At 47.3% G+C, this 17,559-nt stretch overlaps 1 protein-coding gene across 1 annotated transcript in view; it reads left to right on the top strand.

The window, feature by feature from the left end:
• LOC310686780 (uncharacterized protein) overlaps window positions 1-17,559 on the top strand; it is a 224,207-nt gene that overhangs the window by 156,396 nt on the left and 50,252 nt on the right. The window contains exons 64-73 of the mRNA XM_083460827.1: window positions 1,296-1,331; window positions 1,501-1,560; window positions 3,464-3,589; window positions 8,953-9,024; window positions 10,901-10,936; window positions 11,047-11,106; window positions 12,755-12,799; window positions 13,321-13,356; window positions 15,042-15,077; window positions 17,266-17,322. Coding sequence (XP_083316953.1) covers window positions 1,296-1,331; window positions 1,501-1,560; window positions 3,464-3,589; window positions 8,953-9,024; window positions 10,901-10,936; window positions 11,047-11,106; window positions 12,755-12,799; window positions 13,321-13,356; window positions 15,042-15,077; window positions 17,266-17,322 — 564 coding nt within the window. The remainder of the gene's footprint in view (window positions 1-1,295; window positions 1,332-1,500; window positions 1,561-3,463; window positions 3,590-8,952; window positions 9,025-10,900; window positions 10,937-11,046; window positions 11,107-12,754; window positions 12,800-13,320; window positions 13,357-15,041; window positions 15,078-17,265; window positions 17,323-17,559) is intronic.

Raw genomic sequence — 17,559 nt, 5'->3', positions numbered from 1 at the left:
TATAGACAAGAATGACTAGAAATTGTTTTTATATGCAACAACAGCGGTGAGGTTACTGCTAGCCCAGGTCTGGAAACAACAGCAAATACCGACTGTAGAAGAATGGTGACAGAAGATAATGGAATGTGCAGAAATAGCCAAAGGGGAAATTAGACAACAGGGCAAGGAAACATTTCAAAAAGAATGGGGAAAATTTATGTCGTATATAGGAAAGATAAGGTGAAATAGTGAAACCAGTGGAATTGGAAATAAACCTCATAACGGGAAAGATTAAGAAAAGTGATGGATAATGAAAATAATAAGAAGCAAAATGTATAAGGATATTAATATAACGGACAGTAGTTGTAAATGAATACAGACAACAAGAATTGTATATACAGGAGGATTTATTTATTTGTGGATATACTATGGACAAATATGGAAAAGGTATAACAATATACAAAATGGTTCACAGAATGAAATCAAAATATAAAACCACAAAGTACATAATCAAAATAAAAACAACAGCCCAATAACCCCTTGCAATGCAGAAATCTCAGCTAAAGCATCCATGATAGATGACCATCTCTGCTTAAAAACATCAAAGGAAGGAGAGTCCAGACATCCTTACTGGCTGGGAGATCTTTGACAACACTTCCAGTTCCTCCCAGCAATCACAGTAGCAACTGGATACCCCAGTTCAGGGCCCAAAACTAGACTTTAGATAGAGTTGCAGGCAACTGTCGCTGGACAGCTTGACCTCAGGAAGCCCAGGCCAGGCTAATGCACACAGCACATACTTGGATATGGATGCAAGAAAAACCTTGCTAGATCAGAGCAGAGACACTACAGCTTGAATACACCCCCCCCAAGCCTGTATCGGGACGCGGGTGGCGCTGTGGGTTAAACCGCAGAGCCTAGGACTTGCCGATCAGAAGGTCAGCGGTTCGAATCCCCGTGACGGGTGAGCTCCCATTGCTTGGTCCCTGCTCCTGCCAACCTAGCAGTCTGAAAGCACCTCAAAGTGCAAGTAGATAAATAGGTACCACTCCAGCAGGAAGGTAAACGGCGTTTCTGGTTCGCCAGAAGCGGCTTAGTCCTGCTGGCCACATGGCCCGGAAGCTGTATGCCGGCTCCCTTGGCCAATAAAGCGAGATGAGCACCACAACCCCAGAGTCAGTCACGACTGGACCTAATGGTCAGGGGTCCCTTTACCTTTACCTTTAAGCCTGTATCAGTTATTGCCCAAACATATCCAGGGTGTTTCATGGCATCAAGAAGACTAGAAACTTACCTTTTGCTCTTTTCTCTACCAGGGTGCCAGAGGCGAAGAAGGAGAAATGGGTCAAAAGGTAAAGGAATGGCTTTGCTGGGATCCTGGGCCACCCAGAATAAGCAACTCATCTTCCATTAGCAGAGTTGCTTGCAATTTGAGTCACAGATTATTGGCGTCATGTGAACCTGTGTATTATGCTGTGTGGTCGGAATTCACTTCTCTCTTATTTGCCTTGTTTTCTAAAGGGAGAGCCAGGGATTGGCTACCGGGGACCTGTTGGTCAGGCTGGACCTCCTGGGCACAAGGTAAGTTCGACAACTTTCCTGCTCCATCTCCATATTGAGACTTCATTTATTTCTCTGTACAGCCAACTAGTCCTTTACAGAAGATAGGAGTGGGGAACGTTTAACCTTCCAGGTGCTGCTAGACTCCTATTCCCAGCATCCTCAGACAACATAGCCCACGGTCAGGGACAAAGGGAGCTATAGTCCAGTGTCCAGAGAGCTACAGATTTCCTAGAGAAGAAACAGACTGGCCTGAAGTAGACCATCAGGGTGGAAAGTGAAACTGGCCTCCCTTCCAGTTGAGGGAGCTGAGGGCTACAAAAGAGATGGAAATGTATCAGGAGGACCACAAAACCCAAAGGGCCACCTCTCCCCATACAAGCCAGCTCTGACCCTGCAGTCTTCATCAGAAGACCTTCCCTGAAGAAGGAGTGAAGGTTGACCCTATGAGAACAAGCCTTTTCGGTGGTGGCCCCACTGTGAAATGCTCTCCTAGGGGAGACCCGTCTGGGGCCATCCTTAGCTGCCAGGCTAAGGCCTTTTTGTTCGCCTAGGCCATTGGTTCATTAATGTTGCTTCCTATGGTGGTCATCTGTCAAGGCTGGAGTCAAATACAGGTCAGTATGAAGAAGCAGAGTTGTTGGCGAAGTTAACTCTTTGTTAAGGAAACAGCATACAACTCGGCAACGCTTTCGGTGGGTCTTCCCCCTGTAGGGCAGTTGCTAGGACTGAAGGTTCCTGCCTTCCGCCCCTTCTAAGGCTCCACCTCTCCCGGAAGTTTCCCAAGCAGTCTCGAACTGCATCTGTGCACCTCTGACCTCCGTTCAGCTCTTCTCATTACTCTGCATGTTCTTGGAGACCAGGAAGGAGCTTCTTACAGCAGGAGAGGCAGACTCTTGGAATTCTCCAGCAGCCTTGTGACCCACCTCTGCACTGCTTCAGCCTCAGAGTCTGAACTGCTCTCTGTCACAGGCTCTTCCTGCTCAGTAAACCCTGTTGCCCCATCAGCTTCCAACACCACCTCCTCCCAATCTTCTCCCTCCGACCTCTCCTCTGTGTCCCACCACCAATCCCTGGGCTCTGAGCCTTCCTCCTCAGGGGTTTCCCTTGAGGGTTCCCTGGCTCATACCTCCCACCGCTCCTCTTCACCCAGCCAGTCCCTGACATCTTCTAGGAGGGGTGTGTAGGACTTGCCCTTGTTGGGCAAACATGCTACGTGCTTTGCAATGCCCACTGCTATGAAAGAAATATCTAGGTTAGCTCAGTTGCTTAGAGTGTGGTGCTGTGATAATGCCAAGGTTGCAAGTTCTATCAGACAACTGCCTATTCTTGCATTGATGATCCATTCCAAATCTACAATTCTATGATTCTAGGTCCAAATTGCTATTTACTTCTTGTATTTCCCCTTGTCAAGTCACTTTGAGGCTTATCATTTCCGATACGTTTCCAGTACGTTTCCGAGCACAATTCAAAGTGTTGGTGTTGACCTTTAAAGCCCTAAACAGCCTCGGCCCAGTATACCTGAAGGAGCGTCTCCACTCCCATCGTTCTGCCCGGACACTGATGTCCAGCTCCGAGGGCCTTCTGGCGGTTCCTTCACTGCGAGAAGTGAGGTTACAGGGAACCAGGCAGAGGGCCTTCTCGGTGGTGGCACCCGCCCTGTGGAACACCCTCCCTTCAGATGTCAAAGAGAACAACAACTACCAGACTTCTAGAAGACATCTGAAGGCAGCCCTGTTCAGGGAAGTTTTTAACGTGTGACATTTTAATGTATTTTTAATCTTTGTTGGAAGCCGTCCAGAGTGGCTGGGGAAACCCAACCAGATGGGCAGGGTACAAATAACAAATTATATTGTTATCACGATCCTACTATAAAAAACATGTGCTCATCTTGTGATGGGACAATATGGTGTCTTCTCGCTAGGGTGAACCCGGAGTCCCGGGACCTCCAGGGGCACAAGGCATCCAGGGTATCCGTGGCAACCCCGGGACCCCCGGATCACAGGGGGAGAGAGGTGCCCCAGGCCCACCTGGAATTCCAGGGCAAAAGGTAGGTGATCAACAGCTGGGTGTGGCGACAGCCCAGTGGCCAAGTGATTCGGGGAACTGACTCAAACGCAGGGAGCGGAGGTGGATTATGGAAGCACCTCCAAGCTTTTCAAAGCTCCTTCATAAGATGCTTGAAAGGGACCCACTGGAACTCTTGAGGTGAACAATCAACAACTAAGCGCCATGACGCTCTGCCATTTAATATCCTCTCCATCAGAATTGCCGTATAAATCAAGCCTTGGCTGCTCCTGAGAACATCAGGAGAGCCCAGTTGGGCAGAGCAAAGGCCCAGCTAGTCCAACCGGCAGTTTCTGGGTCAGCGTACTTAACTTCGCAGCACGACAAGCTTTATAGAGCCATTATTATTTGTTCAACATGAACATTGCCGTATTTATTAGATTTCTAGGGAGCCGAAATTGGAAGCCAGGTTTTCCAGACATGCCTCTGCTTCTGGTTCTAGGGCGAGAGCTCAGTAGGTTAGAGCGTGGTGCTGATAACGCCACGGTTTCAGGTTCGATCCCCGTATGGGACAGCTGCCTATTCCTGCTTTGTAGGGGATTGGACTAGATGATCCTCAAGGTCCCTTCTAACTCCACAATTCTATGATTTCAGCTGCCCCATGATAAGGCTAATCCCCTAACACAGTGGTTCCTGAAGTGGGTGGTAGCACACCCTGGGGGTCAATGAGATTACCTGGGGGGGCGTGCTAAGAGGCAAGGGGGTGCCAGGGGATGTTGGCAATCAGGCTTTGAAAAGCTGGTGTCGTGGTCATCCATTTTGTGGAAGTAGTTTCAATTGGGTTTCAAATAAATGTGCGGCTAATTGTTACTGCAGGGTAACAATTGTTACAGTAGTAACAATTGTTACTACTAATTGTTACAGGGACGCTGGTGGCGTTGTGGGTTAAACCACAGAGCCTAGGACTTGCCGATCAGAAGGTCGCGGTTCGAATCCCTGCGACGGGGTGAGCTCCCGTTGCTCGGTCCCTGCTCCTGCCAACCTAGCAGTTCGAAAGCATGTCAAAGTGCAAGTAGATAAATAGGTACCACTCCAGCGGGAAGGTAAACGGCGTTTCCATGCACTGCTCTGGTTTGCCAGAAGCGGCTTAGTCATGCTGGCCACATGACCCGGAAGCTGTACGCCGGCTCCCTCGGCCAATAAAGCGAGATGAGCACTGCAACCCCAGAGTCGGTCACGACTGGACCTAAGGGTCAGGGGTCCCTTTACCTTTAACTTCATTGTTACTGCTTCAGATTTCGACGTGTTACACTCATTCAGTGGATTATACAAACCACCATTCTGAGTAATGCTTTTTAAGTTAAGTTAGGGGGCACTAGGGATGAGTTTATGGAACCAAGCGGGTGGCGGCCCAAAAATATTTGGGAATGGCTGGACTCCAACACATATTGTTGTTGTTGGCACCCGTCTGTCTCGAGAGACAATGGAGGAGAGCAGCTTTGAGGGTGAAGCCAAACCATTGGAGAATCACAGCGCCTGCTGTGACTGTAGAGACCTATACAGGAGAGATATGTTTTGTTGCAGCTGGGGCAGAGGAAGGCGTCCGGCTGTGCTGCTGCAGATGCACCAGCACATTCCTTCTCTCTGCACTCCTCCCTGATGGTTTGTCTCCAGGCACTGTGGTTGGAGTTGATGTTGCCAACTTCCATGTCCTGTTTGCGGACATCTTTGTAGCACAGAGTGGCAGTGCCAGATTACCAAACAGGCAGAGGAGGCCCCACGCATTTTCCTGGCCCTGCGACAACCGCTCAAAGTGAATGAATGAATTTATTATTTCGGTCACAGACCAGTTGCAGCCCACATACAATATCAAGGAAGTCATAAAACATGATAGGGATACATTTGAATTTGCAATTAGGTGTAACAGGTACCTCTTCATCTACTTGCACTTTGATGTGCTTTTGAACTGCTGTGTTGGCAGGAGCAGGGACCAAACAATGGGAGCTCACCCCGTCGCGGGGATTTGAACCGCTGACCTTCCGATCGGCAAGTCCTAGGCTCTGTGGTTTAACCCACAGCACCACCTGCGTCCCTGATACAGATATAGCAACAGTTAAATATACAGTGGTACCTCGGGTTAAGTACTTAATTCGTTCCGGAGGTCCGTACTTAACCTGAAACTGTTCTTAACCTGAAGCACCACTTTAGCTAATGGGGCCTCCTGCTGCTGCCACACCACCAGAGCACAATTTCTGATCTTATCCTGAAGCAAAGTTCTTAACCTGAAGCACTATTTCTGGGTTAGCGGAGTCTGTAACCTGAAGCGTATGTAATCTGAAGTGTATGTAAACCGAGGTACCACTGTGTGTGTGTGTGTGTGTGTGTATCTATCTATCTATCTATCTATCTATCTATCTAAACTTAGTCACTAACATATAACCTAAAATTATCACCGCTCAAAGCAATACTGATTTGATCTTGTGGGCTGGTGAAATCAAAAACGTATTAGGAGATCATTTGCAAGCTGCCCCCCGCCCCCGATTTTGACTGCCTAGGGGCCTCCACAGGGTTTAATTTGGCACTGCAGAGTGGGTCTGCCAACAGGCCAGGTGCTTGAAGCCAGTTCCCCATAGACCACATCCTTGGGCATCCTGCCCTCTTCCATTCTGTGGACGTGGCCAAGCTAGCGTGGAAGTTGTGACTCTTAACAGATACATATCGCAGCAAAAGCTCTAATCACATTACCGTATTTTTCGCTCCATAAGACACTTTTTTCCTCCTAAAAAGTAAGGGGAAATGGCTGTGCGTCTTATGGAGCGAATGCGTGGTCCCTGGAGCCGAATTGTCCAGGGGCAAAAAGCAGATCGTGCTTTTTTTTTTTTAGAAAGAGGGAAGGGGGTATTGAAATGAAGCTGCTGAGCAGCTGATTGGCAAGCGATCGGGAGGGAGATAAGGGACTCTAGCGATAAAGGAGGCTGCCTGGGAGGGGGGAGGTAAAAGCCCATGGATCCTCAGGATTTTTGCATTGGGTCACCCCAAATTCACCATCAGATCACATAGCATGTCCATGGCCTGCACCAAAAAACCCACGCACCCGCTGTTTCGTGGGGCTGCAATGGCGCAAAAACGTGGTTACAAAGCACGGATCCACATGGATTCTCAGGATTTTTGCACTGGGCTACCCCAAACTCACCGTCAAATCACATATCATGTCTGTGGCCACAGCATGAACCACAAAAATCATACATCCACTGTTTCATTCAGAATAATTTTTTTCTTGTTTTCCTCCTGTAAAAACTAGGCGCATCTTACAGTCAGGTGCATCTTATGAAGCTAAAAATGCGGTATATGCATTGGTTTCTAAAGTGCCCTAAGACTTGTTGTCAGGTTTTCTGCAAAGGCTAGGTTTTGGTGCTCACTTCTGGGTGGGGGAGAAAGTCCTTCTGTCCTTGGTGCCTAGGACTGAGTCACACCAAAGTCACCGCTCTGGGATTCACCAAAACGCTGCGATTACCTTCCTAGCCCCTGTCATTTCCACTACTCTCCCGTCCAGACTTTCCCCTTTAAAAAGCAGGGAGCTCAGACATCTGCAATCCCTCTTGCAAATCCTTGTGTCACTGTGACCTGGACTAGGTGTCCATAGTGCTCAGAGGACATCACTTGTATGAGTAGACACCTAATGGGCTGTTTCACGGTGACACAGGCAGGATAATCGTTTGTGAGCTTTGCTGCCGAGGTTGCTTTGTTCCTTTGTGCTTCTGTTCCCTGACACTCAGAGAACTGTTTTGCTCCATGCGACTGCGGTTTCTTGGTTCATGCGGCTGCAGACTCAGCGAATGCATCTGGGCTGCGTTTTGCAGAATGAGATGGAAGTATGTGAAATGTAACTGATATGCTTTTGTGCCTAATTGAACCATTACGTGTAGTGCTGTATATAAGGAAACCATTACGAGCTGGTCTACAGCAGAGGAGGCGGTCTACAGCAGAAATCCTGTTTGTCAGGATACCTGATAATGGTCACTGATTGCATTCCCTGGGGGTGGGGTTAATGGGGGTTAATACTTTTAGTTCCTGACTCCAGGTCACAGGCTCACCCTATTCAAACACAAATACGCCCTTAAGACAGGATTTGTAAGCAAAAGACAATGGGGAGGCTCTCCACTATTTTCCTCCCTTGCTGCAGAGGAATATTTGAGGTCACTGGGAGAGTCAAAATGACGTCAGAATTGCTTTTCTTACTATTTCAGACACGTAGTTTTTATACTTATGTATGTGAGTGCTTGGCGTGATCTGGTCCATGGGGTCACGAAGAGTTGGACACGACTAAATGACTAAACAACAACATGTGTTTGCCTTGTGCATTTATGAACATTTAATTTGTTGTGACCTCTTGGATAATCCAGGAACAAGGGTTGAAGTTGGTACAAAAATGGTATTACACACCTGTAAGGTTATATCATATTACAAAATCTGGAAGTAGGAAATGTGGAGTGATGGGAACGTACAGTCATATGTGGTGGGATTGTCTGTTAGTTAATGAATTCTGGAAACAGATTGGTATAGAAATATCGGGAATTGTGGGTAGGAAGGTGGAAATATCTAAATTAATGGTTCTTATTAGCCTGAGTAGCACCGAGTTAGAAACAAAAGAGGAATGTAAATGGGTAAAATTGATGGTAACTGCAGCCAGACAAGTTATAGCGAGTAATTGGGAAAATGCAAAAGAGCTAGGGGTGAACCAATGGAGGGAAAAATTGAAAAATATTATCATCTTAGAATATCTAACTGTGAAGACACATTAAATGAAAGGGTTTAAGGTCAGTGAGAAGGAGGAGGATTGGTTTGAGAAAATACTGAATTATTTGGGCAGGTTTGAACAATTTGGGGCAATTAAAATGTTAAATAACCCTTGTGGAGGGAGGAGTGTTAAGGTATATAGAATTGTACATATGGTTGATTTGAATATGTTATTATTGATTATGTATACCCAATGTATCAGCCACCTGGGGGTTTGTTTTCACTGTTTGTGTTTTGGTTGTTGGTAAAAAAAGGGGGGGAATGGACATTTAATTTATATTTGAGACCTTAGAATTTTTAAAACAATCTCTATGTGTTTTTCGAGCGAGAAAAAAGATAAACACCCTCCCGGTTGTGACTAAGGGGACAGAAGCTTTGTGGGGCCAGGGGAAGACCTCAAGGGTGCCATTGCACCCATGGGTGCCCTGTGGGTAGTCCCTGCATTGACGGGAGTATTAATCCTCCTTCTCTGATATATAACACCTCCTGGTTTTAGGAGAGGCACCCTGCCCATTCTAGTGTCGGTCCCCACATCTTGGTAGCCGTTTGGGTATTTTTCTTTTTGTTCTGCAATAGTCTCATTTTCTCTAAACCCCTTTTTCTCTTTAGGGGGAACACGGTAAGAGAGGAAGGAATGGGTCTACTGGACCAATAGGACCCCCCGGACCCCCAGGACAAGAGGTGCTCAAAAAAATCTCACCTTTACCTAGGAAATGAGAGTGGAACCAGGGGTGGCCTTCGGTCATCTTTGATAATATGTTGCCCTGAGCAAGGCCGAAATTTGGAGCCTCCTGATGGATCTTCTCAATTATGGATCCTCTCAATTTTGCACCCCTGCCCCAGCTTGGTGTCCTGGGAGGAGGGAACCACCTGCACCCCACCCTAAATCCTGGTAGAAGAGTCAAGGTCCATAGCTCAGGGCACTTGCTTTCCCTCAGAAGGTGCCAGGGTCAATCGCTGGCATCTCTCAGTAGGGCTGGGAATGTCCCCTCTGAACCCTGGAGATCTGCTGCCACCAGATGAAGACCAGCGATGGGGACCCTGTGGCCCTCCACATGTGGACTACAACTCCCATCATCTCTGGTTGCTGGCCATAGTGACCGTGGCTGATGGGAGTTGGAGTCTAGCAACATCCTGAAGGCCACATGTTTCTCATTCTGATACTGATGGGCCAATTGTCTTGATGCAGAAGAAGACCTTTGTGTCCAGATGGTCTCTCAGAGGAACTCTTAGTCCTTCGTGGTGCAACTGGGGAGAATTCAGCCCATGACTCTAAGCCTGATCACTCGCAGAGCATTCATAGGTTGTTGTCCAGTATACCTGAAGGCGTGTTTCCACCCTCATCGTTCTGCCTGGACACTGAGGTCCACTGCTGAGGGCCTTCTGACGGTTCCCTCCCTGCAAGAAGCCAAGTTACAGGGAACCAGGCAGAGGGCCTTCTCGGTGGTGGCACCTGCCCTGTGGAACGCCCTCCTGTCAGATGTCAAAGAGAGAAACAACTAGCAGACTTTTAGAAGATATCTAAAGGCAGCCCTCTTTAGGGAAGCTTTTAATGTTTAATAGACGATTGTATTTTAATATATTTTTTCCAAATTTTTTTATTGATTTTCCAAAAATTTTAAACAAACAAACAAACAAACATACCGTATTTTTTGCACCATAACACTCACTTTTTTCCTCCTAGAAAGTAAGGGGAAATGTCTGTGCGTGTTATGGAGCGAATGCCTGCGAGTGGCGAGGGGGATCTGCTGCAGTCGTGAGCAGAGGATCCATGGTTCCCCTTCCTTCCTTCCTCCGTGGTTACAAAGCATGGATCCACATGGATCCTCAGGATTTTTGCACTGGGCTACTCCAAACTCACTGTCAGATCACATGTCTGTGGCCACAGCATGAACCACAAAAATCCTATATCCACTATTTCGTTTCGAATATTTTTTTTTCTTGTTTTCCTCCTCTAAAAACTACGTGCGTGTTATGGTCTGGTGCGTGTTATAGAGCGAAAAATACGGTACCCCTTAATTGTACTTAATCCAATCTTAGTAACATTGTTAAGTGACTTCCTCAAATCCCCCTGGCTGAATTTCAGTGTATATCATTGTAACAGTTTTCCAAAACCAATTTTAATACTTTGTTGGAAGCTGCCCAGAGTGGCTGGGGAAACCCAGCCAGATGGGCGGGGTATAAATATGTTGTTGTTGTTGTTGTTGTTGTTGTTGTTGTTGTTGTTGTTGTTGTTGTTGTTGTTGTTGTTGTTGTTCTCATGCATAGGCAAGCTCGGCCCTCATCTAGTTGTTTATTATTATTATTATTATTATTATTATTATTATTATTATTATTATTATTATTAAAAGGGAAGAACTATGTATTCTGCCTTGAGCTCCTTGGAGGAAAAGGTGGAAAATAAATGTAGAAAATAAACAAATAAACTTTCTGTGTATTTGGATGTCTAGTTAAACCCCACTGCACTGCATTACAAATACGAACAACAGAGTTCCTTGTCTTGATAAGGAAAAGGGTTTTTTCATCTATTTCTCCCCCACTTTTTTTTGCTTCTCAGGGGATGCCTGGTGTCCCTGGGATCAAGGGCAGCAAGGTAAGTCATCCCTCAGTCCAGGATATCCGTACAGCTGGGGGTAGGGGGGCTACTGCTTTGTTTTTGTTCTTGTTTTTATTGCAGCCCCCTGGTTTCTGTTTGTTTTCCAGGGTGAGGCCGGCCTTGGCAGACTGGGTCCAAGGGGACCACGGGGGCTCCCTGGGCCTCAGGTAGGATCGCCTAGTGGTTCCATCACTAGTGGTACTTTTCACAGAAGCTTCTTCTTTGATTATAAAGGTAAAGGTAAAGGGCCCCTGACAGTTAAGTCTAGTCGCAGACAACTCTGGGGATGCGGCGCTCATCTCACTTTACAGGCCGAGGGAGCCGGGGTACAGCTTTCGGGTCATGTGGCCAACATAACTAAGCCGCTTCTGGTGAACCAGAGCAGTGCACGGAAACATCGTTTACCTTCCCGCCGGAGCGATACCTATTTATCTACTTGCACTTTGCGTGCTTTCGAACTGCTAGGTTGGCAGGAGCAGGAACCAAGCAACGGGAGCTCACCCTGTCGCGGGGATTCGAACTGCTGACCTTCTGATCGGCAAGTCCTAGGCTCTGTGGTTTAACCCTCGGTGCCACACACGTCTCCTTCCCGCCGGAGCGGTACCTATTTATCTACTTGCACTTGTTGATGTGCTTTCGAACTGCTAGGTTGGCAGGAGAAGGGACCGAGCAATGGGAGCTCACCCCGTCGTGGGGATTCGAACCGCCGACTTTATGATCAGCAATCCCAAGAGGCTCAGTGGTTTAGACCACAATGCCACCCATTTCCCTGCTTTGAATATAGTTATCATCATCATCATCATCATCATCATCATTATTATTTTCTCCAGAACCAGGACTCAAGGCAGCTCAGAGCACTGCAACATGGCTCCCTCTCTCTCTAGCATCAGACAGAAAGAGAGAAAGAGCAAAGGACAATAGTCCCACTTCCCGGAACACAGTAACACAAACATCCTGTCTCTGTCACTTCCCACTCTGTGGAGTCAAAACATATACCATCATGTGAAAGACAACAATCTGATGACTGCAATCATAAATCAGGAATTCTAACATTGACAACCCTTCAGATGTTATGTTTGAAGATGGCTATCATAGTAAGTCTCAGTGTTCTCTTGTCCAGGCTAAACCGAACCCAGCTCCCTCAAACGTTCCTCATCATTCAGCCCTGAACTTCATTGAAATATGCATGAAGAACTAAGCTCCCCCCACCCATGTCTTTGCTCAGAGCAAAGCTGCTAAGCAATCGACACAAAGCCAGGTGCAAGTATTTGAAACGTACAAGCAAACATCTGGCCCTCTCTTGACACTTAGCTTGTAAATGGCACAGTAAAGGCTAATGGGGAAAAGACAGGTGTGCCCAGATGAATTCTAGGCAGAATTTATGGCTGGATCAATGCACCTAAGGGGCGAAGTGGCAGGTGTGTGGAAATTGCAGGACTGGAATGTGGATTTTGGATACCTTGTTGGTCCACCCTGGTCGGAGGAGGTTTGCATTGTGCGGTTTCAGTTCTAGCCTGGAAGGAAGCTCATTGCAGAGAGTAAGACAGGCGTGGCGTTGCCCTGCAGGAAGGATGGACAACCTGTGGGCCTTAGTCTAATTTCAGGTGGGGCAGCTCAGAGGGAGAGAGTCGGGGGACGGCCAAAATACATGAAGCAGTGGAACAAGGAGGGTTCAGGTGATGGCGGGTTGGGGGGAGAGAAGAAGGAGGGAGCAATGGGGGATGAAAGAGGGGCATCAGAGAGAAAGAGAAAGAGAGGAGTGAAGGCTGGAAAAGGCACCTCTGGAGGAATACCGGTGTAACTTCTTTTTAACAGGGCGAAGAAGGAATTGTGGGAGTTCGTGGTCCCGTTGGCATGATGGTAAGTGCAAGCTAAGCGTGGCAGAAAATTCAAGACCTGGTTCTTGGTCTGGACCCCACACACATTTGAGAACCCTTAAAGTTTCTCTGTTGCTGAAAATATGGTTGAGTTAAATTTTCGTCCCAGAATTTCAGGGTGGTGGGAGATTCTTTGGAATCTCTGCAGCACTTAAGTCCTGATTCTGCCTGGTCTCCTTTGCCCACTTTGCCATAGTTGCTATAGCACAAGTCTTCATGTTCTGCTAAGCTTTCACCTTTGTTGGAGCAACGTCTGTTCCCCCTTATGGAGCTGTCCTATGTGCTGACGGTCTAGATAATAAATACCTCAAACTAAAGTCCCATCACTATGATAATGGACACCTTGGTGGAATTCCACTTGGGTATTCCTCACATTCCTGTTCTGATGTAGCAAAGATGGATTCCGCTTGCAGCCTTGATCTACTTCTATCTCAGACATTTTTGAAAGAGCTCACTCGTGGGAATTCTTGCTTTTGTGATGATCTCTTCCCTGCATGTTTACAGGGACAGAATGGCCTTTCGGGGCCGAAAGGGGAGAAGGTAAGTAGGCAAATGTTAAATATATATGTTGAGCATCCTCAATATTTCCAGACCTGGTACCCATGTTTAACTCAAGAATGCATTTGGGGGCCCTGCTTCTCTGGGCGAAGAGGGTTTCAAAGTTGGGGTCTGCTACAGAGAGATACCCACTAACTGATTCCTCGCTATCTGTGCTCCACTTTTCAGAGATGAGACACGGGTGAAGGGCCTCATATGATTATCATAGTGTCCACACAGGTCCAAAAGGGAAGAAGTAGTCCTTTAAGCATTGGGGTTCTGTGATGGCCTGGGACTCGGGCTCAGACTCGGAACCAGAGGAGTCTTGGTCTGCACCAGATCCTCTGCCTCAGGCAGCATCTGAACCAAGTCTGGGCCTGATTCTGAAGAGCCCCAGTCTGCACAGGTTCCCCTGCAACAAGCACCAGCTGTGCCCAGTCAGGGGCCTGAGCCTGCCCTGGCTTCAGATGTGGGGATTACCTCTTTGCCTTCAGCTAGGCCATCACTAACAGCTGCTCCACTGCCAGTTGGGTCAGGGGAGGCTGAGGTGGCCTCTGGGTCTAGTAACCCACCAACATCTCCCGAGAGCAGAGACTCAGGTCTGAGAGAAGGAGAGACGTGAGTACTTGCAGGAGGAGTACTCGCCTTCGGACGAGACAGGGAGGTGAGTCACCGGGGGATCAGGACCGGCCGTTACCCCATCAGAGATAAAAGGCTGCCAGATCCCGCCCCAGGTTGCGGGAGCAACATTGCTGCTTGCTGGAACCTGCCTGAGACCTGACCTAGCCTGGTTTCCTGCCTTGGCCCTGTCGGGTTAACCCCTGGGCCCAGCACAGGTCCCAAGCTGTATATAGGGCTTTAAAGGTCAAAAACTGCAGTTTCAATTGATCCCAGAAGCTACTATGCAGCCAAGGGAATCAGGTCAGAACTGGATTTACCGTACATGTTCAAAGCTTCCTGTCTTTCACGTTATGCAACTGCAGCCCCCAATCTTCTACACCCGCCCCAAGTACAATGCATTGCATTAATACAGCCTAGAGATTATCATAGTATAGAGAACTGGAGCAGAGCTACCCATGTCCAGATAAGGTCAACCTGGGACACCGGTCAAAGTTTATAGAAGGTGCTAAGTGTCATGTGGCCTCCAATGTCAACGTTGGATCCAAGAATGCTCCCCAAACATGCAACTTCTCTTTTGAGGGGATGGGTAGTATGACCCTATCCAGAACAAAACGCATCCCACTCATCTAGTGAGGGGGAGCCACTCAATGGGAGTGTCTCAGTCTTGTCTGTGTTGACTTTCGGTTTCTTATATACCTTCCTGCAATCCTGGTAAGGACCCTGCACAGCTTCCAGTTCCCACAAGGCAGGTGGCACGACCTATCCCAGAGAAAGTAGTCCCCATCACCTTGGCTGTGTGGTCAGTCCTATCTGCCTTGTCTCTTCCCAGCTCAGATTGTGTCTTCCCTGGCTAAGATGTGGTCCCCATTCTTGGGAAGGCAGCAGTGCTCACTGAAGCAAAGGAAAGTCATTCATGTTTGTCTGTGGACATTCCCCAGTCACTGGCCACTGTGCTCCCATGATATGACAACGGTGGACTCTCTCTTTAAGAACTGGCCAAGGGATTTGGCAATGTGATAGTATTAATGAGGTATTCCTTTGTTTTCATTTACACTCCTCCTCCTTAGGGCGATGTTGGATTTCCTGGGGCCAAAGGAGAAAGGGTAAGCAATGTTTAAAGAGGTCAACACTGCAGGGTAGGTTGAATTGACCCAAACAACGTGCTCTTTCCCCAGCCACTCTGGGCGGCTTCCAACTGAATATGAAAAACAATACTGCATCAAACATTAAAAACGTCCCTAAAGAGGGCCACCTTCAGTTGTCTTCTAAAAGTCAGGTAGTTGTTTATTTCCTTGACATCTGAAGGGCAGGCACCACTACCAAGAAGGCCCTCTGCCTGGTTGCCTGTAACCTCACTTCTCACAGCAAGGGAACTGCCAGAAGGCCCTTGGAACTGGACCTCAGTGTCCAGGTAGAATGATGGTGGTGGAGACGCTCCTTCAGGTATACTGGGCCGAGGCCATTTAAGGCTTTAAAGGTCAGCACCAACACTTTGAATTGTGCTCAGAAACATACTGGGAGCCAATGTAGGTCTTTCAAGACCGGTGTTATGTGGTCTTGGTGGCCGCTCCCAGTCACCAGTCTAGCTGCCGCATTCTGGATTAGTTGTAGTTTCCGGGTCACCTTCAAAGGTAGCCCCACGTAGAGCGCATTGCAGTAGTCCAAGTGGGAGATAACCAGAGCATGCACCACTCTGGTGAGACAGTCTGCGGGCAGGGTGGGTCTCAGCCTGCGTACCAGATAGAGCTGACAGACAGCTGCTCTGGACACAGAGTTGACCTGTGCCTCCATGGACAGCTGTGAGTCCAAAATGACTCCCAGGCTGCGCACCTGGTCCTTCAGGGGCACAGTTATCCCATTCAGGACCAGGGAGTCCTCCACACCTGCCCGCCCCCTGTCCCCCAACTAGAGCATACACCACTCTGGCAAGTCAGTCTGCCATTTTTCTCTGAAGAAATGGGTTTTCAAACCAGCTTGTCTGCCATTGCGACAAATGAATTTCTGATTCTCCCTCGCTGGAGGAGATGCTGTTTCCCAGTCATAAAGGAATGTGTGATGCCCTCTCTGAAGGAAGTGTGAATAGAACATTAGGCAGAAGTGGGTGAATTAAACAGCACAGGAGATGTGATTAAGTTGACAATTTGCCACGGCAGCATTTACTAACCTTTTCCTTTTCTATTCCACATTTGGACTTCCTCCATTCTTAACCTTGCCTGCTTCGGGACCAATTAAACATCATTTGCCAGTCTCTTCTATGGAGCCACGTAAAGCAAGAATGGTTCCTGGATAGTGAGGCAGGAAAAAATTGTTTGCGCTTCCATTTTGACGCTCCATTTTCCTTTCCTGAAACAAAACATGAACTGGAAAGCAATGATCCTGTCAATTCACACTGCTCTGAATTTTGTGATGCAGTTTCCCAAACAATGTATACAAAATAAAAAAGTTCCTTCCAGTAGCACCTTAAAGACCAACTAAGTTAGTTCTTGGTATGAGCTTTCGTGTGCATGCACACTTCTTCAGATAGTATCATACCAAGAACTAACTCATACCAAGAACTAACTTAGTTGGTCTTTAAGGTGCTACTGGAAGGAACTTTTTTATTTTGACTATGGCAGACCAACATGGCTACCTATCTGTAAATGTATACAAAAATTGATATATTAGGGGGAAGTGTATGCAGAAGTTGGGGGGGGGGGAATTGTGGCAATAACATTTAAAAATGCACGATATTAGGGGAAATTGCAAAAATGTGCATATTAGCCAAACCTAGAATCATGGAACTGTAGAGTTGGGAGCCCAACCCCTGTGCAATCTAAGAATCACAACTAACCTCCGTACAGCAGTGCGTGTGTGTTAGAAGACACAAGTATTTAAATGATGGTGAGTTTTCACGAGGACTTTTGAAAAACAGAATGGAAAAAGGAAAAACTGGAAAAAGGCTGAGGAAACGAGAGAAGTGGAAACTGACATATTTGTCCACAAGGAATAGCAGTACATCTATTTATAATAATAATAATAATTTATTATTTATACCCTGCCCATCTGGCTGAGTTTCCCCAGCCACTCTGGGCGGCTCCCAATCAAGTGTTAAAAACAGTACAGCATTAAATATGAAAAACTTCCCTAAACAGGGCTGCCTTCAGATGTCTTTTAAAGATAAGATAGCTGCTTATTTCCTTCGCCTCTGTTTGTCCAGCTTTCTTTCTTTTTTAATCCAGCTTCAGTTTCAGCTCTGACTCAAGGTGAACTCATCATGCAAAGGCCTTTCTCATTTCTGTGCTTGAATCGTAGGGAGACCCCATGACGACATTTGGACCTCAAGGCTACAAAGGCAACAAAGGCGATCCCGTAAGTTGGGCTTTTTCCTTGCTTTCCGATAGGAGTTTGGTTTCTCCATCGCTCACAGAGATTGGTGTGGGGAGCCCCCCGTGTTAAGTTGTGGGTGAACATATCAGACGACACAGCGATTCTTCAAACAGCTCTTGTTTATTCAGAGGCCAGAAGAGAACTGAACTGAAGGGCTCAGTCAGCCTGCTTATATAGAGCTCCAGTACAACGTTACTGTAGCAACTTTCTAAAACTATC

The sequence above is a fragment of the Podarcis liolepis genome (assembly GCF_965112155.1).
Source record: "Podarcis liolepis genome assembly, chromosome: 10".
NCBI lineage: Eukaryota > Metazoa > Chordata > Lepidosauria > Squamata > Lacertidae > Podarcis > Podarcis liolepis.
This window is presented reverse-complemented; position numbering and strand designations above follow the sequence as displayed.